Source organism: Salvia splendens, chromosome 6 (genome assembly GCF_004379255.2).
Source record: "Salvia splendens isolate huo1 chromosome 6, SspV2, whole genome shotgun sequence".
Classification (NCBI taxonomy): domain Eukaryota; kingdom Viridiplantae; phylum Streptophyta; class Magnoliopsida; order Lamiales; family Lamiaceae; genus Salvia; species Salvia splendens.
In genome coordinates this window covers 5,494,361-5,518,831 of record NC_056037.1, presented here as the reverse complement: position 1 = coordinate 5,518,831, position 24,471 = coordinate 5,494,361, and the positions used below count along the sequence as shown (strand labels likewise).

Here is a 24,471-nt window from a genome sequence, read left to right as displayed (position 1 = left end):
TCAAATTAATAGGCATTGCAAAATTATACATTTACACCGGATGTGTTATATTGTTAACTAATTCTTAAATTGCTAACCACAACTAATTGATAGACATTAAATATTCAAATTAAACCCTATAACTATAATGAACAAAAAATGTAGTAGTATTTATGTTAATTAACAATAAAGTAATTATAACTAATTTTTAAAAAATATCTCAAAACTTTAAATGCATATATCTATCTCAATATAAATTATTTTTTCAGACGACATATATCAAATTAAAGATAACTTTATAAGGATTTTAACGAGATCTTACATTCATATCTTCCGTGGTCAAAATTAAAAAAATCATAAATTTCTTTATTTTTCGACATACAGCTTAATACATAGATAACATAATATGTCAATACAATATGATCACATCCCTTTATGTATGCAAGTAAGATCATTTTTATTCTAAAACGAGAAAAATATTAAGATGAGAGCATTCATTAATATATCAAAATTTTAATCAGATTCAAAATTTTAAATGATGTTCGCATCCAAGCATAAAATAAAAAAATATAGCATTTCACTATACTACAAAATAGGGCATTGTAGATTAGTACTCATTCCATCCTCAAAGAATATGCATTTTGAGTTCGGCATAAATTTTAATGTAAAATTGGTAAAGTAAGAGAGATATAGTAAGAAAAAGTAATTAAAGTTTTATTAGTAGAGAATGAATCTCACTTCATTAGAAGAAAAGAGTTTCCATAATTTAAAAGTGCATATTCTTGTGTGAATGACTAAAAAGAAAATAATACATTACAATTTAGGGAATTCCATTGAATGTGCAAACGTGTTAGTGTTCTGAGTCACGTCAATTTTTTTATTGAACTATAGTACTAGTGTACTACAATAGTGATGTGATTAGTGTGTTTCTCGACTACATTGCTTTGATTAATGCGATCTAGCATATTAAAAACGTGTAAGTCAATTAAAATTAAATTAAATTAAATAGGTTAAAAATATTTGGCAAATTTCTTGAAGTGGGAACATGCACCAAAATAGATCCCATATTCAAGTGATTTTATTTCTTAATTGAAAAACGCAAAACCAAGTCGTGTGTTCGGTGAGACGCATAATAAAACGTGTCTCCAAAAGATGCAAAACCAACTTTGAGCCTTTTCTTTGGTTCCAAAAAACTCAATTGCAATTTAAAGAGTAAATTAGTAATATAATAATAATAATAATAATAATAATCTTAATTAATTAATTTCATTTTATTCTTAAACCTTATCTATAATTTGAAAATCATTAATTCAGCTAAGTCGTAAACCGTGTCTGCAATATTAGTTGAGCTAGTTTCAGATTTATATATTAGTTTAGATAATTTATGAATTCATGATTATTATCCCAAACATAGTTCAAATGCTATGTTCTATTACATTCTGCTGTTCAAAAAACGTGAAAATGAGTCCAATCTTATTGTCGCAAACCTGAAAATTGGTGACATCAAAACCAAACTCAAATTAAAATTTAAGAGTCTAAATCACATATTTTGTAAGATTCCTGATATTCTTTCCAATTCCTTTTCACAATAGGATGGATACCAACTATTTTTCTCTGGTCGGTTTCTGTGAAACAACTTTTTTAAAGTCCATGAAAATAAAGAAAGCCTACATCGTTATGAAACAAATCTAGTATCGTCACATCAGTAGGTTGGTGAGGTTGAGAAATCGGTTGCACTTGGATAATTTACGCAAGGATAGAATCACATTCAAACGATTATGTCGTTTGTTGAAGGATACCTATCTATATAAGTGGTGTTCGGTTTTCTAGATTAAACAGTACTTAGATATAATCTAGGATTGAATTGTGAGATTATTTTAGTCATGGAGGGTCATGAACCAAACACACTACATATTTAATCTTGAGATACAATCTTCAAAACCGAACACCCCATAAAGAAAATGCATGGATAAACCAATTTCCTACACAATCTTTGCAGTTACAAACTCATTAATTAATTAGGCCAGTTGTGGACCTATATGATTACGTTTTCATTAGTATTTTCGATTTCATTTTTTTTTGTCTCCGCCAATGGGAGAGCTATTATAAAAGTAATAGCTAGAATTAAATACATATTTTTCTTGTTAATTTTTGATGGGGTACCTATAGTATGCTATAAACTAATATCGAGTTTAATAGGCAGGGTTAATTAATAATGGTTTATATAAAAGCCAAAACCAAATGAAATGCAAAGAATCGACTAGTCTAAGAGCATCCGCAGCGGTGAGTGGATACCCGTCTGTCCGTCCGTGCCAGCGGCGCGGCACCGCCTGCTCGCCGCTGCGCTCTTGCCGCTGGCGCGGCGCTGCTCGATGCATCGAGCACGTCCGTGCCAGCGAGCAGCTGACGTGGCGCGTTCTGATTGACTAATGGCATTTCCGTTGGAAATTCATTTTTTTTTAAAATCGAAAATAATACCAAAAAAATTCAGATTCCCAAAAATATGGCCGTTTTTTTACAGTTTTTCTGTAATTTTTTTGATTTATTATTATTTTTTTATTCTCAAAATCATCAATAAATACACACATTTATCATTCATTTTTCACATCAAATCATCTCACATTCATCTCTCATTCATATTTTTTCATACAACTTATCTACATCTTCCTCTCTCACTCAAACAAGGAACACAATGCGCGATACCCGAGCCCATATTGAGCTACAAGAAGACCTAATCAAACACATTTGAGTGAAATTCGGCCACAAATAGTGGTTTTTTTAATTTTATGAATTTAATTATGTAATTTTTAATTTTTAGGATTTTAATGATGTACTTTTTAATTTTTAGGATTTTAATTATGTAATTTTTAATTTTTTTGTAATTTGTAATAGTATTCTGGATATTTTTAATGCATTTTAATTTTGTGGAAATGTTTTTATTTAAATTGAATAATAGAATGGTGGGACCCTTGAGCTTGTTCTTGTGAAAGAGCACTGATGTGAGTATTGTGCTTTTGCCTAAGAGCAGGGAGTAAAAGTGGATCCGGGTCCACATCCGTGCTCGTTAACAAGAGCACGGATGGGGATGCTCTAAAACAAGTAATTAATCAGTCCGTAATGTGGTCTATGATCTTGGACACCACAATATTTTTTAAGCCATACATCCCATATGACTACACGTTATTATATGATAAATAAGGCAAAAAAAATTTCGTGCTATTCGTGTGTGTGCGATGAAATTCTAAGAAAGTGAGAGAGGTGTTAAAATTCAATCCTTAACAAAATATAGGGTAATAATTTCTTGGTTCTCACCATCATCTATCCCAATCTTTCACAAATATAGAGGAACATAATTAATTGGTTCACATCATCTATCTCAATCCTTCAATCGTGTTATACGTTTATGTGTGAGACACAGGATATTGATTGCTACAATCAAGGACGGAGATAGCATAGGCCAAGCCGCCGCTCCAGCGGGGGCTTAGCCGATGCCGTCCTCTTAGAATCGCCTATAGTGATTTTGTGCTTTATTTTTTTACAAAACAGAAAGCTTGAGAAAGAAGATGGGTAGGAGAAATAGAGGAGAGAGAGTGAGGGAAGAGAAATGAGGGTGTTCAATAGGAAATAACTATAATTATGACCTCGGTAACAAAGCTGACATTTAAATCCCATTTCTTGTCTTGTGTGATTATTAGTTTAGGAATATATTACTAATATTTGTTATTTTTTAAAATTGTTTCAAAATCAATTACCGTACTATTCAACATTTTACTAGTATTATTTTATTAATTTTAGGAGTAATATATTATATCAATCAATTTATTTATTACTAATATTTTATAATTTCATTATTTTTACTTGTATAATAACATTATTGATTAATATTTTGTACTATTATTCATCTCATATTTTATTTTTGGACTATCCAAATACATATTTATTTACTAACTTTTATTAGTTTTGATAAAATAGATTTCACATTCTGCTTGTATTGTATAAAATTACTAGTATATAAAATGACGGACATTCCACTAATTTTTTCTTTTTTACCTTTTTAATACTATTAGAAACGAGCCAAAGTAATCGAAAATGGATAATACTATTACGAAAGCATCACACAATTTGGCATATTTATCGTTAAATTTCAGCACCGGCTCATTTCGATTTCTAGTTCCGTCCCTGGCTACAATAATTGTTTTTATCAATACAAAGAGAAGTCACGAAGAAAAATAAAAAAAAATATATCATAGTCATACAACGACGACGAAACTATAATATGTCAGCAATTAGCTTAGGAATTGCATGTGTTCAAAGTAAGATTAATTTTAGCACTACATTAACATATCTGAATCATGTTATGCAATTTTGCATAACTAAGGACGAAACATTATTACTCCACCCGTCCTCATTAATTGTCCACTTTTATCATTTTGTCCGTCGTCCATTAATTGTCCACTTTCACTTTTACCATAAATGGTAAATAGACACCACATTTCACTAATTTATTCTACTCACATTTTATTATAAAACCAATCAATAACGTTTTTAACACACTTTTCTTTAAATTTCTTAAAACTCAACCCAGAATCAAAGTGGACAATTAATAAGGGACGGATGAGGTACTTATTCTTCAGAAAAAGGTGACAGAAACAAAAACATTTTATATTCGATCGTCTATAAAAAGAAAAATATAGTACTCCCCTCCGTCCCAACTAAGTTGAATTGTATTCCCTTTTAAGATATCCCAACTAAGTTTTTTTAATAAAAAATAAAAATTCAATCACTCTTATTTTATTCTATCATCTACTTTATTTTATGGAGGGAGAATCAACATTTCGAATATTTAAAGGTGCAACTACCCCGAATCCAATTTTTAGTAAGTTTGTACGTGACAGGTTGGCTATTTGCTATTGATGGTATTAGATGTACAACAATTTCCCAAAAAGTTGGCAAACATAGTAACAAAAATCATGAAAATGAATTCATTTAAATTGATTTAACGGAAACTTTTTTTGGTGAAATTATGTAGAATATGATACTCTAGAAATCATACATTGACGTCATTGTTTGTAAATTTTATGATACTCCTATTATCTATTCATAAACAAAACAACATTATTTGATTGAAAATCATTAATAATACTCCTTATAATAGGAATGTAATCAAATGCAAACTCTAAATATTGTAGAAACTCCAAACTATGATCTGGACCATTAAAAATGTCAACAGATGATTAAATAATAGCAACAAAAAATGTTAGTGTCAACAGTTGATGCTGTGTTGATATTTTCTGTTGCTACAATTTTATCATATGTTGATATTTTTTAATGGTCCCGATCATAGTTTGAAGTTTGTACAAAATATGAGTTTGCATTTTATCACTACCCCTATAATATAGATAAGTGACAAGATTCTTATGTCTTACATGAGTTTTTTGGCCCCCATGTTAATGACTATCTATATTTGTTAAATTTTTCTATTTAATGATATGTGATTTTTTTCATTAATAATGCTACAATTACCTTCTATGTCTATATCTCTTATACTTCAATGATTTTGCATTCTCATATAGATGCATTATTTTGGAAAATTATAAAAATAAAATTGATATTGAATTCAGATTTATTAATTTTTGCTAATCATCCTTTTCATTTCCCTTACATTTTTTTAATAAATATTTTTGACCTAAAATTTGTAAGTTTATAATAACTGACACTTTTGCCAAAAAATTATCTTTTATTTATATTAACCGACACTAGTCACTTGCCGGAGCATGTGGCGACAGAAAAGTTACGTTAACTGTACTTTTTTTTATAAAAAGAGAATCTAAATATTCAATTTTAATATATACTCCAACAATTTATCTGAAGTGACTTATGTATAACATAGTACTAGTATATATTGACCTTGATTTTATTTGTTTATAACTTTTTCGTTGCATTTTTCTATTTAAGAGAGGCTGATATTTAGACAGAAAAAAACATCCAGAAAATGGCTACAAACCTTTACCGATTGGCCATGGAAGGCTCTTGGAAGTTTTAAGGCACTCTAGTCTCTTTCTCATCACGTACACGTCTTATCTTTATCTACTAGTTATTTTAGTTTTCATGAATCTTAACTTTGTTGATTAAAAAGAATAAAATTAAAGTTACACAATGTGTAGTATATGATGTTGGGTCCATGGGCAAAAGCCAAAAAATGAGTTGGAGTTGGACTACTTTAATCTCCTGATCCTCCCATTTCTGCTCTCAAGAGCTCTCCACTACCATATTTGGATCTCTTTCTCTCGCCACAGAACTGCTAAAGGCAACAACAGTATCTCTCAAAGACCTATCGAATTCCAACAAGTTGACAGAGAAACCAACTGGCTGTCCGTCTATATATATATATGTGTATATATATATATAAGGATGCGTTAAAATGACAACACCTCTTAAAGTAACACCATACCACAATTCCTAGCCAATCATTTGTACATTCTACGAAACGGAGATGCTTAAGCTATCCGCGGCAACTAAGGGTGAAGTTGCAGTGTCCAAAAGTTACACTCAGAAGGTATGGATAGTTGGAGATGGATTATCAAGAGATGATCAGCTCAAGGCGCCAAAGGGGACTACTCTCTTCATTCCTTTCTCCTATTTCCCGCCAAAAAAAAGGAGCGCGACGACGCCTTGTACTGCCACACTCCTTCCATGATCGCCCCTTCTTCTCTCCAAAATCTTCATTCTTGTGAGGTTAGTATTTAGTAGTATAGACTAACTCTGTTTCGTGATGCATTACCTTTTTTTTTCAGTTCCTCTGTTTCCCACATTTTTAAGGCATGCTTTTTTGTAGAATTGGCTGCCGAGAAGAGTCATGAGTGCTGCGCGCGTCGCCGGAATACTGCACGCCCTCGAAGGGTGGGACGTGCACGAGTGCGGCAACTCCATGTTTGACGTCGACAAGATTTGGGAGGCTGCTATCAGACATGGCTTTCGCCCCACAACCATTTCCAAATGACTCCATCATAGTATATGCAGTATTTATTTTCTCATGCAATTTCTAGTTCTTACTACGTGTTGGATAATCAGTTTGAGGGGTGATTATTCAGTTATCCGGCCAGACCGGAGGATTGGTTTTTGGTCTGGTACCCGTTATGAGATTATGTCTTAATTGGTTCTCGAATATAATCAGAACCGATCGGTTCTTACCCAGGAGCCCTATTAAATTTCTATTTCAATTTTATATTTTATAATTTACTACTAATGTTAATTACTTAACGTACACTAATGCAAATTTCTAAATCAATATTGTTGGTTTGTATTTTACTGTGTGCTAATTTCAAAGTTTAGGTATTAAATTTTTGAGTTGTTATATTTGTAGGTGTTAGATTGTTAATTTTTTTTCATTACTGAAATATTTAAATTTTTATTTGAATAAACTCAAATTAAAATTGAATGAAAAAAAAATCAATTATTAGGTTCCTACACTAACCAGCCGGTTAATAAACCAAAATCTTATTCGGTTCAATTCCAGTTCGATTGCATAAAAGTCCACAACTGGTTAACCGGTTTCTAGTCCGATTAGAACCGGGATCGGCCAAATAAGCGTCCTAGTTTGATTTTGTATTAGTTTCATTCACTATTAGGGAGTATAATTATACAAGACTAAGAAAAAACCATTAATTTTCTTTCGCAACAAATGTAATTACACACAAAGAATCAACAAACAAAAACTAGGACTAAGAAACGTTGGCGCACAGCATGGAAGAGAGCTCATCGTTGAGAGGATTACACATTTTGTGCAGAAAATCGTTAATCAGCGCCAAAAGCGTGGACACGACATCATTCCACTCGTATTGACTCCGACTGAGTGAAATAATCTGAGGCAGTTGAGCTCTGCAAAGAGGACACGTGGAGTGTGATTGAAGCCACGCATCAATGCATCTCGAATGGTAGGTGTGGCCGCATTCCTGCAGCTTCCGGCAGCCATCGCCGCCGCATATGTCGTTCAGGCATATGGAACAGTAGAGCTCAGTCTCCGAGCTCTCGTCGAAGACGGCAGCCGCCGTTATCCGGTCATGTTGGCCGGAAATTTTCTTGAGGAAGGTGAGAGAAATGGAGGTGAATGATTCCATGCTTGATCAAGTTTGTTTGAAAATGCTCTGTTTTTTGGTGTTGAGAAAGGAGGTTAACTGATTGCTTATATAGTTATGATGAGAGAATTGAATCAAGATTGTGACAGAGAAGAATTCAGTCAAAGGTTGAATTAGAATTGTAATCAGTGGTAAATTATTTGAAAAAAATAAAGAATGGTGATTTTTTGAATTTGGAGATGACCGAATAGAAGTCACATGGTTAGTCAAAGTGGAGTTTGATAGAAAATTAAAAATTAAATTAATCATTGACCTTTTCCTTATAGTTTTCTCGCAGTTTCTATTATACTATATCAGATATTATTACTTGTGGGGGTCAATTAGCAAAATGGGAACTATACCATGTATACATACGGGTTTTTAATTTTGAATTAAAGATTAGTTACTATTTACAATTAGGAGATTTGTTATTATGATTATTGGGTTTATGATTTGATAAGACCTTAGTCTATTCGTGTTTTTGTTCCCGATCTTAATCATCATAGTGTAAATTCACACAATATATGCGGAATGCGGTTAATTATGTATGGATCCAGACCATATATTAAGACTTAAATTAGTGACAGATCCTAAGTATATAATTGTCGAAAATAATCAATTAACTCTCTGCAATAAAATAATTCTATGATTGTTGGTCGTCTTGATTTTGTATATATTCTAATCATATGGATGGTCAAGGTGTGTTACTAGTATCAATATACTCTAATATCATAGGTGGAGATCTAGAGCATGAGATGTGACAACATCACCATCACATCTTTGTCATCCCATATATGATTAGTCATATTTTAGGCACCTTAGATTACACTTTATTTGGAGAGAGAGAGAGAGAGAAAGCATTTGAGAATGACACATCCAAATTTAGAGTAGCAATCTTATTACTACTAAGGAATATGAAAACATAGAAGAATTCAGTCGTTCGTATATTAGATATATATGAGCATATATAGAGGCAATAACATCGTTGAGACACTATGGTAAAACAATATAGAGGCAAGAAAACCTCACTACATTACAATCGAAATAAAAGTAAAAATGTAAACCCTCCTCCACCTCAGGGGAAGAAATCCAGTGCCTGCCCAAGAAAACCAATAAAACTTTGAGCAAGGTTAATTACCGTTGCACCAAAATACATAATAACACAATGACTGACTAATCACAAATTGCAGTATATCCAGCAGTTAGTAGATCATTACCTACACTGATACCTGGTGCAAAATGATGAGTGAAGTCGCAAATTTAAGCAACAACCTGTGTCGAGCGAAAGAAAATTTATTACATAGGAGTATATGGATGCAACTCATCTGACCTCCCAAACCAGAAACAGTACGAACATCACTTTTATGCACCGATCCCTGGAAGAACAATAATTGCTTACCGTCATGAAAATTGCTTTGACGGCCTCAAAAACTTCTCCAACTGGTCTTGTGGCATCAATCTACTTCCAAGGAAACATCGAGTGTTATATTTGGCTTCTTCTGACTATACAAATAAAGGTGCAAATGGTGATTAAATTACCTTCTTAACCTTTCCTTTTGCACTGTAATATTCAATAACTGGGAGACTAGATTCCAGGTAGACCTTAAATCTCTTCCTGATTGTCTCAATATTATCATCCTCCCTACCCTATACAGGAAGAAAAATGAAAAAAAGGAGTGAAGATGTATAGACACCACTAGAAGAAGAAAGATGATTGGGACACTAATCAAATATGTAACCTGGTTTCTACCCAGCAAGCGTTTTTCCATTTCTTCCTCTGAGCAGTCGAAGAAAAGTACAAATTCTGGCTGAACGCCTGTCTGTGGAAAGAAAAGGCAAGCTGTAACATGCAGATCGAACAGCCAATGAACAATCATAAGATGCATTACTTGCTTTTGGAATGTTGTAAACCATCTCATATTAGCATGCCAAATTCTAATGCAAGGAAAACAGCAATCATATAAACAATATACTTATATAGTAAACATAAAACTTACTACAGACTCAAATGCTGCACGATTCTCCTCATTACGTGGGAAACCATCAATAAGAAACTTGTCATTTCCGTTTTCCTCTATTGCTCGTTTAAGAAGCTTGATTGTGACCTCTGAAGGTACAATTTTTCCCTCCTTGATCATGTTTTGAATCATGGTCCTACAGGTAACCATAGAAATTGTAAGATGAAAACAAAGAAAACACTTATGCCTTGAGACAAATGCATTCTTTTAAGAAAGTGATTATATTATTAGTTCATTGCAGTGTTAAGGAGCCAACCACAATCTTAAATCAAGGTCCATGGTTAAACAGAAACCTAAGGACTCCATGCAATATCAAGATGAGTAAATGAGCAATTAGGAAAGACAAAGCAACTCTTCTTCTGTAAAAACACCTTTTCTTCTGCCCGTATAAAAGACAACCCACATAAAAAATGGTGCTTGAGCTAGAAAAAAAACTTTACCCATTCTCAGAACCAGATTTAATCTCTGCTCGGAGAAGATCACCTGCACTCAGGTGAGTATAACCAAAATGTTCGACGATGTTTGCACACTGCGTGCCCTTACCACTGCCTGGGCCACCTGCTCGAGTTTAAAGAGAAAAAGCATGTATGTATCAGGATAACATATACATAGATCTCACTGGAAAAAAAGGTTTTAAATATATGAGGGTCACTGAAACTAAAAGTGGGAGCAAGACAAATAATGCACAGAAAGTTTTTGGAAAGTAAAGTACTAACTCACCCAAAACAAACACTACGGTCACCTTCTTGTTGATTGATGCTCTTCCATTTGCTTCCTGAACAAGTAATGTGTGAGTATCTTGCAAGATAGAAGATCCAAATATCTATTAAAACTGCTCTTCTTAATTAGCTGTCTTGAATGCAGATCGAAAGAAAGGGTTCTCAAGAATGACAACCAACCAGATTGAAAGAAAATACCTTGTTTGCAGCATCCACAACAGTCCCCATAGCAGCCGCAGAAATCCTAGTAAATTATCTGAAAGACAAGCAAATATGCTAATAGCAGTTAGATTCATGCTCTTATTGGAGCACATGAGAGAAGCCAAAGAAAGCAAGAATCGGAAAATTTGTAAGTAGTTGGATTGATAGATTAAAGCTGAAACAAAAAGCAGCACCACTTTCTTGCAGAAATTTTCTAATTTTTGAGGAGATCTCAACATCATGTACTTCATTACATTCTGGAAACAGCACATGTAAAAGCATGGACAACAAACAAAATACTTTACGAAGAATGGAGAGATCAACCATTTTTAATCACGGTCACAACTTAGCATTAAACACAAAGAAAACTTAATTCATGTAGGCTTAACTTCAGATGCCATTATCAGCATGTAGCCCAACTATGAAGATCTTTATGATTGAAGAAGGTAAAATCTATAGAAAAAACTAGTCTTACAATTATATAGGTTCAAATATGTTTATCAAATATGAAAACAATAAAGACAGAAAGCAAAAGTAAACTCGAATGCATGGAATACGCATTTGGTTTGGATCCTTTAAACAGTGGCATTGTGCATCAAAGTACATTCTTTCGGAATCAAATCCACATAGAAAAAGGCCTAATTTAAAACAATAGCACATAAAAGTATGGAAGAAGATGATATCTCATCAAAGGGAGTCCAGAATCAAATAGAAAATCGTCTCACCAACATAATAAATAAAAAAAGATCCAATCTTTCAATTGACTACAAATTCACCGAAATCTGCCAAGCAACTAAAAAGATAGACAATGAGGATAATCCATTTTCCCGCGATCTGGAGTTTCACCAACCGCATAATAGATTGTGAGATCAAATCAGCCATTGCTCAAATTATTCACCAAACAATAGAAAAAGGGTATGATAGCTCAAAAATAAGCAAAATAGAATGTCAAAAAGATACCAAACAGGAGGAAAAGATCAACATAAATCTCATACTCGTTCTATCCAACTTACTTCAAATTTCTACGTGGTCTAATCCAATCACCAATACTATAAATGAAACGCAGTCCCTTATCTATAAAGGATCGATGAGAAAAAGAAAGATCTGGGACTCACCAAATTGTTGCGAAGAGTTGGAAGAAAGAGAGGGAAATAAGTGGAGATCTATATCTAGGAGCGCCTCCGATTTGTATAGCATATGGCAATGCCAACTGTAACCTTTGTAATTAAGATATCATTATTATAATAATACTTTATAGTTGCATTTTAGCGTTTTTTAAGTTTCCTTCCCTGGCTTATTCTGTTGAGCTTCTGAAGATTCTACTTTGTGTGATACTGAAGTCGGGTTTATAGGTTAACGTTTTTATCACAGCAACCAAAATTAGGATGGAAGAGCGTTGCTCTGTCAATAGCCCACGACGGATTCTGAGCTTCTCCAAGACCCGGGCGGCCAACGTCTCCTTCTCCGACGCCGACCACCGGTCCCAGACCGAATTAGGCGTCTCCGGTGAGCACGGCCCCAAGCTTTCTGAGGTTTATGGATTCGTCGGATCCATCACCACCGTTGTTTTTACAGGTCCGATTCATCTTCTCCTTTCCAATCACCCACTCTATTTCCATGGTTAGTATTGTTACGTTGATTGTGCATTGTTCTCAATTTGTGCTTATCGTTCCTAATTTACCTTTGAATCGTGTGAATACGACTGTTATGTAGGATTAATTCGTGATTAATTTTTAGGGCTTGTGAAATACCTTTGGAATTGTAAACTATGATGTATATTGTCACTAGAGTTTTAATCTGCTGGACATTATTGAAGCATATTAATGATAAAGCGTCATTGGATTGATTGGCGGAACATATATGTAGATGGATTATATGGGACTGTGATTGAAGATGCGAAGATGATATGATAAGTATTCGTGTGTAGTTTCTCATGTTGAGCTTGCAGAATCTTGATGATTAGATAATTAGAATAGCAGCTAAGAAGTTATTTTTTCTCGCGTAACAGTCATATTCATCGTGTGGGCGTATGTTCCTGACCATTGGTTGCATTCTATTGGGATCTATTACTATCCAAGCAGGTTCGTGTTTTCATATGCTTGCTTGCCTTTGATGCGGATTCTCTCTAAAATGCAAATAATATGCTTACTCCTGCAATTGTCATGGAAAATTTAAGGCAACTAAGATGAACAAAATTCCTCTAATCTTGTTAAGTTCTATACTTTGTTTCTCAATAAGTTATGATAGAGTGCAGGTCAAACATAGTAGAAACATAAATCGAGTTTCCTCTACAAACTTAAAGCTATCAGATTGAGGGGTTTAGCAATGGAATCGATGAATAACACGTTATGTAATGCTATCAGATACGCGACTCAATCTTGTTATCACAACGAGATCGATTCCGGAACGAGAAGAACGAATACTTGATATGAAAATGAATAAGCAAAAAAAAAACAATTCTTGGAGAGTCAATGGAAATCTTGTGTTTTATTTGTGTGGAAGATTACAAAACTCTTGGATGAAAAAAATTCTCTTTCTTTTTCCACAGCTCGGCTCTATTTAACTAACACTTATCTAACAACTAGTTCAAACCTAACGGCTTTCATTTAAAGCTAACTAACTAGTCGCATCCGACGACGTGCATCAGTTAATAACAACTGTCAACTCCGAACTCGTTTAAGTTCGGCCAACACCGAGCACCAACACCGAGCACTGAGCACCGAGCTCAACACCGAACATTGAGCTCGGTTAATCCCTGAGCACGACTACAAACTCGACCAATCACCGAGCATGATTGCAGTTCGTCAGATCACTGAACAGCATATCGGTCCCTAATCGCCGAACAGTATATTGGTAACCGAACTGAACTGATTGTGCAGTTTTGCCCCAATCCTCATAACAAATCTCCACCTTGGGACATAACTGGACAATCCATAGATTTCATCCATCTTCCACAATCACTCCAGCTGAATCAGATTCACCAAATCCATGCAATACTTCAACTTAAGTCCGGGCAACACCTTTGTTAGCATATCAGCTGCATTGTGCTCAGTAGCTACCTTTTCAATCTTCACTGAGCCCATTTCAACTTCATCCCTCACAAAATGAAGCTTAACATCCACATGCTTGCTCCTCTCATGGAATGTCTGATGTTTTGACAAACATATGGCACTATTTGAATCACATAATACAGTCACAGCTCCTTGATCAACTCCAAAATCCGAGCAGATTCCTTTCAGCCACATGCTCTCCTTTACGGCCTCAGCCATGGAAATATATTCTGCCTCAGTTGTTGAGAGTGCCACCACAGATTGCAAACTCGACTTCCAACTTACAGCAGCTCCATACATGCAGAAAACATAGCCGGATTGGGACTTCCTTGTGTCAATGTTAGTAGCAAAATCAGAATCACAATATCCCAATAGAGGCTGTGCATCAAAATTCTTACTTCCATCAAACAGTATGCCATAATCCTGAGTACCATTCAGATACCTTAGTATCCATTTTAAAGCATGCCAATGCTCCATACCTGGATCTGCCATGTATCTGCTCACAACACTTATGGCTTGGCTGATGTCTGGCCTTGTACACACCATGGTGTACATGATGCTTCCCACTATGTTTGCATATGGGATTTTATCCATCTCTCTTCTCTGACTATCATCTTTAGGGCACTGATTTACACTGAGCTTAAACTGCTGGCTCAGGGGCACACTCACTGGTTTGCTTTCTTGATCACATTCCTGATGTAATCTTTCTGAGTTAGCCATATCCTTTTCTTGTCTCTATCCCTTATGATCTCCATTCCAAGGATCTTCTTTGCATCTCCAAGATCCTTCATATCAAATTCAGATTTCAGATCACCTTTCACTAACTCCACCTCTTCCTTATGCTCTGCAGAGATCAGCATATCATCTACATACAATAGTAGATATGCCACAGCAACTCCACCTCTTCTCTTGATGAAGACACAATGATCATACAAAGACTTCTCAAAACCGATCTTATGCATGAACTCATTGAACCTGAGATACCACTGTCTTGAACTTTGTTTTAGACCATACAAGCTTCTTTTCAGCAAACACACCTTTCCTTCATTTCCTGGTTGGACAAAACCAGGAGGCTGCTCCATGTAAATTTTCTCTTCGAGCTCTCCATGAAGAAAGGCTGTTTTGACATCGAGTTGCTGCAATTCCCAATTTCTCTGAGCAACAATGGCAAGTAGAATCCTGATGGAGCTATGCTTTACCACAGGGGAGAATATTTCATTATAATCTACTCCCTCCTTTTGTGTAAAGCCTTTGGCCACCAACCTGGCTTTAAATCTGATTTGATTGTTGTTGAAGGCCTCAATTTTCTTCTTAAAAATCCATTTACAACCAACTGTTTTCTGATCAGTTGGCCTCAACACCAAAATCCATGTGTGATTTTTGTACAAGCTATCAATCTCCTCCTGCATGGCTAATAGCCACTGATCCTTCTCCGGACTCCTTATTGCTTCCTTGTAATTTGAAGGCTCATGATAGTCCATCTCCTCAGCTATGGCCAGTGCATAGTGCATCATATCAAAATCCTGAAATCTGGAAGGGAGCTTGATCCTTCTTCTGGTTCTGTCTCTTGCAACCAGTCTCTGTGGAGTCTTGATGTTACTTTCATGTTCAGAGGATCCACCAACACTGGTTTCTTGTGAATTTCTCACAGTATCTGGTGGACTTCTTACAGCATCAGATGAGGATTCCCTCTGACCCTCCACCTCAAACTCAACAGTCTGAACTTGCTTCATGAAGAAAGGCATTTCAGATTCCCTGAAAATAACATCCCTACTGATGACAACCTTCTTATTCCCTTCCTCACAGCACCATAATCTGTAACCTTTAACTCCAACCTGATAGCCTATCATCACACATCTGAGAGCCCTTGGTTCCAGCTTTCCTTGTTTGATGTGAGCATATGCTCTACACCCAAATGGTCTTAATTTTGAATAGTCTCCGTAAGATCCATACCATCTACTATCCGGAGTCTGATTTTCAATGGCAGCAGAGGGGCATTTGTTGATTAAAACAACAGCTGTGGAGGCTGCTTCTGCCCAAAATGGTTTTGACATTCCAGATGCTATCAACATGCATCTTACCCTTTCAAGAATGGTTCTATTTATTCTCTCGGCGACCCCATTTTGTTGTGGGTTGTGAGGCACCGTTCTATGCCTTTTAATTCCTTTTCTCTTGCAAAACTCATCAAACTCATGGGACAAAAATTCCAGCCCATTGTCAGTTCTTAGGCATCTCAAAGGCTTCCCCTTTTCTAGCTCAACTGCAGTACACCACTCCTGAAATTTCTTGAAGGTCTCTGACTTTTCTTTCATGATCATTATCCAAACCTTTCTTGAAAAATCATCAACAAATGATAAGAAATACCTGCCTCCTCCAATGCTATTTACTGGTGCAGGGCCCCATATGTCACTGTGAACATATTGGAGAGGTTGTGTTGAGTTATGTTTGCCCACTCCATATGGCAGCTTCTTGTTTTTGCCAAGAATGCATTCTTCACACGATCCAATGGCTCTTTGTATCTCTGAATCAGCCATCTGAATAATGCCTTGCTTTACCAGCTGCATCAGCCCAGTGTCCCCCACATGGCCCAGCCTAGCATGCCAATTGATGGTCTTTTGTGTGTTGTTAGCTGTTCCAGCAACTGCCTCAGCTTTCAGATAATAGAGCACATTGTTTCTGACAGCCTTCATGATCATTTGGCCATCCTTTTTGACAAGCATCTCTCCACCAAAGAGAGTCAATTCGTAGCCATTCTTCTCAAGAAGACCCAAGGATATAAGATTCCTTTTAATGGATGGGATGTATCTCACATCAGTGAGAGTTCTGAAAATTCCATTGTCCATCCTCAAACATATGCTCCCAACACCCCTTACATCACACACATGGTCATCTTCCAGCAACACCGAGCCTTCAGATTCCTTTAAATCTTGGAACCAGTCGAGATTGGAGGACATATGGAAACTGCAGCCTGAGTCCATGATCCATAGCCTTGATAATGGGCTATCCTCCACCACATTGAGAGCTCTTGCCTCTTCAATTTCCTCAGTGATAGCTGCTGTACCATCTCCTTTGTGATTTTCAGATTGCTTTTTCTTCCAAGCAAAACAATTTTGCTTGATGTGTCCTGGTTTCTTACACCAGAAGCAGCTTCTAGATTCCTTTTGATCTCCTTCCTTAGATGATCTTGGCTTCCACTTGTCAGATGGGGGTTTCTTGAATTTGAATTGTTTCTTTGAAGTTGCCTTCACATTGAGGCTTTCAGCAGCTTGATCGATTGGCTTGCTGACACATTTCTGCATTGCCTTCAGCTTTAATGCAGAAAATACCTCCTCCAAAGTCACTTTCGAATCCCTTCCAAGAAGTATTGAGTCTTTGAATTGCTCAAAACTCTGAGGCAGAGCATTCAATAACATCAAAGCTTTATCCTCATCTTTCATGGGATCATCCACACCCTCAAGATCATCTATATACTTTCGAAAATCTTCCAGCTGATCCGCCAGATTCTTGGAGTCAGAAAATCTAAAGTTGAACAATCTTTGCTTGAGATGCAACCTATTGGAGATTGACTTCTCCATATATATTTTCTCCAATTTCTCCCACACTCCCGCGGCATCATCCTCTTTCTGAACCTCCCTCAAGACTCTATCGCTGAGGCACAAGACAATCGAGCTATACGCCTTGTATTCCAGTTCTTGACATTTCGCCGCATCCATCCCTTGAATCTCTTTCTTGTCCGTCTTGGATTTCACATAATCCCAGACGCCTTGCTGCATCAGAACAGCTCTCATCTTCAATCTCCACAGGCCGAAATCATTTTCGCCGGTGAATTTCTCAACGTCGAACTTTGCGGTAGACATTGTTGAATTCGTCGTCCTTCTTCGATTCCCACAGACGGCGCCAATTTGTAATGCTATCAGATACGCGACTCAATCTTGTTATCACAACGAGATCGATTCCGGAACGAGAAGAACGAATACTTGATATGAAAATGAATAAGCAAAAAAAAAACAATTCTTGGAGAGTCAATGGAAATCTTGTGTTTTATTTGTGTGGAAGATTACAAAACTCTTGGATGAAAAAAATTCTCTTTCTTTTTCCACAGCTCGGCTCTATTTAACTAACACTTATCTAACAACTAGTTCAAACCTAACGGCTTTCATTTAAAGCTAACTAACTAGTCGCATCCGACGACGTGCATCAGTTAATAACAACTGTCAACTCCGAACTCGTTTAAGTTCGGCCAACACCGAGCACCAACACCGAGCACTGAGCACCGAGCTCAACACCGAACATTGAGCTCGGTTAATCCCTGAGCACGACTACAAACTCGACCAATCACCGAGCATGATTGCAGTTCGTCAGATCACTGAACAGCATATCGGTCCCTAATCGCCGAACAGTATATTGGTAACCGAACTGAACTGATTGTGCAGTATTGCCCCAATCCTCATAACACGTTATGGCTACATTACCTTGGTTAATGTCTTCTGTATAGCAGTACATGCCTTGTAGTGATATCTTGAAAACTTTTTCAGGTATTGGGCTTTGGCGGTGCCAACTTACGTGATGGTGACGATTGTGCTGGCCATCACATTTTATATTGGCATGAATTTTATGGCAACTCCTCCTCCTACCTCCTTAAATATAATGTTTGGTAAATTGACTTCCTAGGTCTTTTCTTACACTGTACTCATGATGTTCTCTATCATCAATAAGGATTGATAAAAATGTGTTCTCATGTAGCATCAAAGATAGTAACCTTTTCACTTCTGCCCTATTTGCAGATGAATTTAGTAGGGAAATGGTGAGCAATGTTCCTTTAGTAGATGATGACGAGCAGCCAATTGAGCCTATATCTGACATAGGCATTAACAGAATTAACAAAATCATGTTCGACAGCTTCAAATGAAGGTGTTTGATTTGAGGAGATCATTCTACATGTATCTAAAGTTAGATTGTAGGACTTTCTCATTTTTCCAGTTACCTCGTAGAGTTTATGAAACAAAATTAGACCAAGTGATTTGTGGTGAATGAATGTTATTAAAGCTATCTATGTCTTTACCATGTACTTATAGTAATTATTAACAAGGGAGTGTTGAATTATGGAGCTGAAGGTCAGTTTCCAGCTTGCTCACAAATTTGATGGTAACTTGTTGCTGCCTTGGCCAGGAATAATCAGCTTTGAGAATTTACATTAAAACAGATGAGAAAGTATATATATGCAAAAGTGTTACTCTTTTTCATTCAAATTGTTATACTACTATAGAAGTGCTGTTTTTGGCTGTTCTATGTTCTCTCTGTCACTCGCTCTCCGCCGCCACAACCAGGTACCACGACACCACCAGCAGCAACCATTCAATCAACCTGATCTGCTTCCTTGACCAATTAATGATGAGTCGGATGATGAGTCGCTGCCAGCTCCTACCATCTCCTCCAACAGCCCTCGTTCTCTTCTTCACGGCCGAACAGAGGTTGTAGTTGTAATAATAGAGTACTCATCTCAGCTGTAAGAAGAAGGAAGAAGCAGCCTAGAGAACTAGCCGTTGGAAATGGCAGTTAGTTAGTTCAATGTAACAGTTAGCTTTCTTGCTTTCTTGATTCTTGTTGTAGTTTGTTAGTGGCAGTTGCTACCTGAATTGTAGAGCTTTAAATAGCTCGTTTGTATGTAGTTTAGATGATTCATTCAATAAAGAGTTTTCAAGTTTTCTCTCCAAGATTACCATCTTCAATACTCTAAGTGTGAGTGTGTGTGTGTTCTTCTGCATTGTGAGTTCTCATACAACTGTGAGAGTGTGTGTGATCTACCTGAGTGTGTGAAAGTCTTGTGCGGTTAAATCCTAACAAGTGGCGCCGTCTGTGGGAAGGGATTGAAGCTGTTTTGCAGAGGATCAATCGGTTTCAGAGATGGCAGCAAGGCTTGATGCAGAAAAGTTCACAGGCAAAAATGATTATGGCCTGTGGAAGATGAAGATGAAGGCGGTTTTGATTCAACAAGGCTTGGCCGCAGTTCTTGCAAAACCAGAGGAGAAAGGAAAGGCTCCAGTGCTTGATGATAAAGCCCAGGCAAAGATGGAAGAGATGCAGCTCAAGGCACATTCTGTAGTGATTCTGTGCCTTGGAGATAAGGTCTTGAGGGATGTTCAAGAAGCCAAGACTGCTGTGGAGATCTTGGACAAGTTGGATGAAGTTTACTTGGCCAAATCCTTGGCTAACCGGCTGTATCTCAAAAAGAGGCTGTATGCCTATAGTTTTTCTGGAGATAGGTCCATCATTGAGCAGCTAGAGGAGTTCAACAAGATCATTGATGACCTGGGATCTGTTGATGTCAAGATTTCAGATGAGGATAAGGCCATTCTCACATTGAATGCCTTGCCTAGCTCGTATGACCAGTTAAGTGATGCAATTATCTATGGAAGAGATAAACCTATCACCTATGCAGAAGTCTATTCAGCCTTGATGGCCAAAGAACTCCAGAAGACAGCCAGCAGAGGCTCTGCAAGCTCCAATGTTCAAGCTGCAGAGGCCTTGAATGTAAAGAAGTTCAAAAAGCAGAACTTCAAGAAGAAGTTTGAGGGCTCTAAACCCTCAAGTTCTGATGCTCAGAAGGAAACCAGAGCTTGCTATTGGTGCAAGAAACCTGGACATTTGAAGAAAGATTGTCATGCATGGAAGAGAAAGATGGCCTCTGAGGGACACAACCAATCTGATTGTGTGGAGAGTGCTGATCCCCCGGCTCAACTCATGAATATTAGTGACAGTGGGGTCAGTCATAGGTGGATTATGGACTCGGGGTGCAGCTTCCATATGTGCCCAAATAGGAGCTGGTTTCATGACCTTCAAGAAGCAGCCGGCACTGTGGTGCTGGGTAATAATCACATTTGTCAGATCAGAGGAATAGGGAAGGTAAAGCTAAGCCTACAAGATGGCTCTATAAAGATCCTAACTGGGGTGAGGTATATTCCAGAAGTGAAGAGGAATCTCATCTCATTGGGAATGCTGGAGCAGAGAGGGTTCACCATATTGATGAGTCAAGGAAAATTGTTTGTTAAATCTGGAGATGCAGTGATGATGGAGGCTGACAGAGAGCATATTCTCTATTATCTGAAGGCTAAGGCTGTTGATGGAGAAAGCAATGCAGTATCAGATGATTCCATAATGCTATGGCACAAGAGATTGGGCCACCCAGCTGAAGGAAGCTTGAAAGAATTCATCAAGAAGGGTCTGATCTCTGGAGATTTCAACAAGATGAACCCCTGTGAGCAGTGTATACTTGGAAAGGCTAAGAAGGCACCCTATCCTACAGGTATTTACTCTTCTACAGCCCCTTTAGACTACATACATAGTGATCTTTGGGGGCCTTCACCGGTGTGTTCAATTGGTGGAGGAAAGTATTATCTAGCTATCATTGATGACTATACAAGGAAGTTGTGGGTATATATTCTTAAAGAAAAATCTGAAACACTCACAAAGTTCAAGATATGGTGTAAGGAGGTTGAGCTAGAGAAGGGTAGAAGTGTTAAATGCTTAAGAACAGACAATGGCCTAGAGTTCTTGTCTGCTGAGTTTGATCTGTTTTGTAAAGAGAAGGGTATGAAGAGGCATAGGACTGTTCCTGGTAATCCTCAGCAAAATGGTGTTGTGGAGAGGATGAATAGGACAATCCTAGAGAGGGTGAGGTGCCTACTTCTTGGTTCTGGTTTGAGCAGCAGGTTCTGGGGTGAGGCTGTGTATACAGCAGCCTATCTCATAAATAAATGCCCATCTACTGCCCTGAAATCTGAAACTCCTGATTACATGTGGTATGGAGCTCATAGTGACTACTCAAAGTACAAGGTGTTTGGGTGTGTGGCCTATGCTCATGCTAGGCAAAGCAAGCTTGAAGCTAGGGCTCTGAAATGTATTATGTTGGGGTATCAGAGGGGTGTTAAGGGGTATAGGCTCTGGTGTATTGAGCCTGGTAAGCAGAAGGTCTTGGTGAGTAGGGATGTGGTGTTCTTGGAGGATCAGATGCCATACCTGAAAGATAAGCTGGACTCCAGTGAAGATGAGGGTGATTTCTTCAAGGTGGAGCCTGTGGGGGTTGGCCTAGGAGCAGGTGGAGTTACTGACTCAGGGAGTGAGTCTGATTCAGATAAAGAAGAGGCTCCAACTCAGGGCAACCAGGCTGGTGAGTCTATATCAGACTCTATCAGAGACTATCAGCTTGCAAGGGACAGAGTTAGAAGAGAAACAAGGCCACCAACAAAGTTCTCTGATGTTGTGTATTATGCTCTGTGTGCAGCTGAAAGTATTGATGGTGCAGATCCACTCACATATAAAGAAGCTATGCAGAGTAAAGATAGAGAAAGATGGATTGAAGCCATGAATGAGGAAATAGAGTCTTTACTCAAGAACAAAACATGGATTTTGGTGGACAAATCCAAGCTGAGTACAGATGGTAAGGAAAGGAGGCTGGTAAGCTGTAAGTGGTTGTTTAAAAGAAAGATTGAGACCACTGATAAGGATAGAGTCAGGTTCAAGGCAAGGCTGGTGGCTAGAGGCTTTACACAGTAGGAGGGAATCGATTTCAATGAAGTGTTTGCACCTGTTGTGAAGCACACTTCAATTAGGATCCTATTGGCTGTGGTGAATCAGCTTGACTGGGAGCTACAACAGCTTGATGTGAAGACAGCCTTCCTCAATGGAGATCTAGAGGAAACTATCTTCATGGAACAGCCAGAGGGCTATGTGAAGATTGGAGAAGAAGGCAAGGTGTGCCTGTTACAGAAAAGTCTTTATGGACTTAAGCAAAGTCCTAGACAGTGGAATAAGAAGTTTGATGCACAGATGAAGAAGATTGGCTTCTCCAAGTCAGAATATGATGATTGTATTTACATCAAGAAGGCAGGCAGGACTCCCATTGCCTACCTATTACTCTATGTGGATGATATGCTACTTGCAGGGCCTTCTATGACAGAAATTCAGAAAGTTAAACAAGATCTGAAGTCAAGCTTTGAAATGAAGGATCTAGGAGAGTCAAGGAAGATCCTAGGCATACATATTCAGAGAGATAGAGGCTGCAAGAAGCTGTGGATGCTGCAAACTGATTATATTGACAAAGTTATGCAGAGATTCAGAATGGAGAATGCTAAACCTGCTTCAACACCCTTGTCCCAGAGTTTCAGATTATCAAAGGAACAAGCTCCTAAAACTAAGCAAGAGGCTGATGAGATGGAGGCTATCCCTTATGCTAGTGTTGTTGGGAGTATCATGTACACTATGATTTGTACAAGACCAGATCTTGCTCATGCTATCTCAGTGACTAGCAGATACATGGCAGACCCGGGGAAGGAGCATTGGAATGTTCTTAAGTGGATATTGAGGTACATGAAGTCAACTAAGGACTGGGGGATTGTGTTCAATGGCTGGGAAGGTGGATCTGAGGAGGTTGTGCAGGGGTATTGTGATGCAGACTATGCTGCAAACCTGGACACCAGAAAGCCTCAAACAGGTTATTTGTTTACCATGTTTGGAACTGTGATCAGTTGGAAATCAGGTTTGCAGAGTGTAGTTGCTCTTTCAACTACAGAATCAGAATATATAGCTCTCACTGCAGCTGTACAGGAGAGTTTCTGGATACAAGGGGTGATTTCTGATTTTGGTTTTGACCAAGGAACAATGGTGATTCATTGTGACAGCAGTTCAGCTATATGCTTGGCTAAACATCCGGGTTTCCATGAAAGGAGCAAGCATATAGACATAAAGTTGCACTTTATTAGAGATGAGATTGAGATAGGGAGAGTGAAGGTGATTAAGATTAACACCTTACACAATCCGGCTGATATGCTCACTAAATCTCTAAGTAGAGATAAGTTTGATCACTGCAAGAAGTTGATCAAGGTTTGCTGCAAGAACTGAGATGAGCACTCAGGTGGAGAATTGTAATAATAGAGTACTCATCTCAGCTGTAAGAAGAAGGAAGAAGCAGCCTAGAGAATTAGCCGTTGGAAATGGCAGTTAGTTAGTTCAATGTAACAGTTAGCTTTCTTGCTTTCTTGATTCTTGTTGTAGTTTGTTAGTGGCAGTTGCTACCTGAATTGTAGAGCTTTAAATAACTCGTTTGTATGTAGTTTAGATGATTCATTCAATAAAGAGTTTTCAAGTTTTCTCTCCAAGATTACCATCTTCAATACTCTAAGTGTGAGTGTGTGTGTTCTTCTGCATTGTGAGTTCTCATACAACTGTGAGAGTGTGTGTGATCTACCTGAGTGTGTGAAAGTCTTGTGCGGTTAAATCCTAACAACAAATATCAATAATATGACATGAGGATATCAACACAAGGACAAGAAAATATCAACACATTTTTATTGATATTTTACCTACACTATATTGAGATTTTGTATACACTATA

At 37.4% G+C, this 24,471-nt stretch overlaps 2 protein-coding genes across 4 annotated transcripts; one reads left to right on the top strand and one right to left on the bottom strand.

Annotated features, from left to right (window-relative positions):
- Positions 1 to 9,016: 9,016 nt before the first annotated feature.
- Positions 9,017 to 12,276, bottom strand: LOC121808404 (UMP-CMP kinase 3-like). Of its 3 annotated transcripts, none has more exons than XM_042208881.1 (10): positions 12,147 to 12,276; positions 11,029 to 11,086; positions 10,832 to 10,886; positions 10,552 to 10,669; positions 10,091 to 10,247; positions 9,833 to 9,913; positions 9,633 to 9,740; positions 9,493 to 9,552; positions 9,311 to 9,365; positions 9,017 to 9,189 (listed from the first exon to the last, which is right to left on the bottom strand). In XM_042208881.1, exons 2-9 carry the CDS (start codon positions 11,056 to 11,058, stop codon positions 9,354 to 9,356), a joined length of 621 nt encoding a protein of 206 aa, XP_042064815.1. In that variant the 5' UTR covers positions 11,059 to 11,086; positions 12,147 to 12,276; the 3' UTR covers positions 9,017 to 9,189; positions 9,311 to 9,353. The 3 variants fall into 3 exon arrangements, with proteins under 3 accessions (XP_042064815.1, XP_042064816.1, XP_042064817.1); XM_042208882.1 differs by having other exon boundaries at positions 11,029 to 11,106; positions 12,147 to 12,258; XM_042208883.1 differs by having other exon boundaries at positions 12,045 to 12,174.
- LOC121808405 (phosphatidylinositol N-acetylglucosaminyltransferase subunit P-like) lies at positions 12,144 to 19,194 on the top strand. The gene is made up of 5 exons (XM_042208884.1): positions 12,144 to 12,252; positions 12,384 to 12,606; positions 13,040 to 13,112; positions 18,617 to 18,735; positions 18,866 to 19,194. The coding sequence occupies exons 1-5, from the start codon at positions 12,229 to 12,231 to the stop codon at positions 18,988 to 18,990; spliced, it is 564 nt and encodes a 187-aa protein (XP_042064818.1). The 5' UTR covers positions 12,144 to 12,228; the 3' UTR covers positions 18,991 to 19,194.
- The last annotated feature ends 5,277 nt before the right edge of the window (positions 19,195 to 24,471 follow it).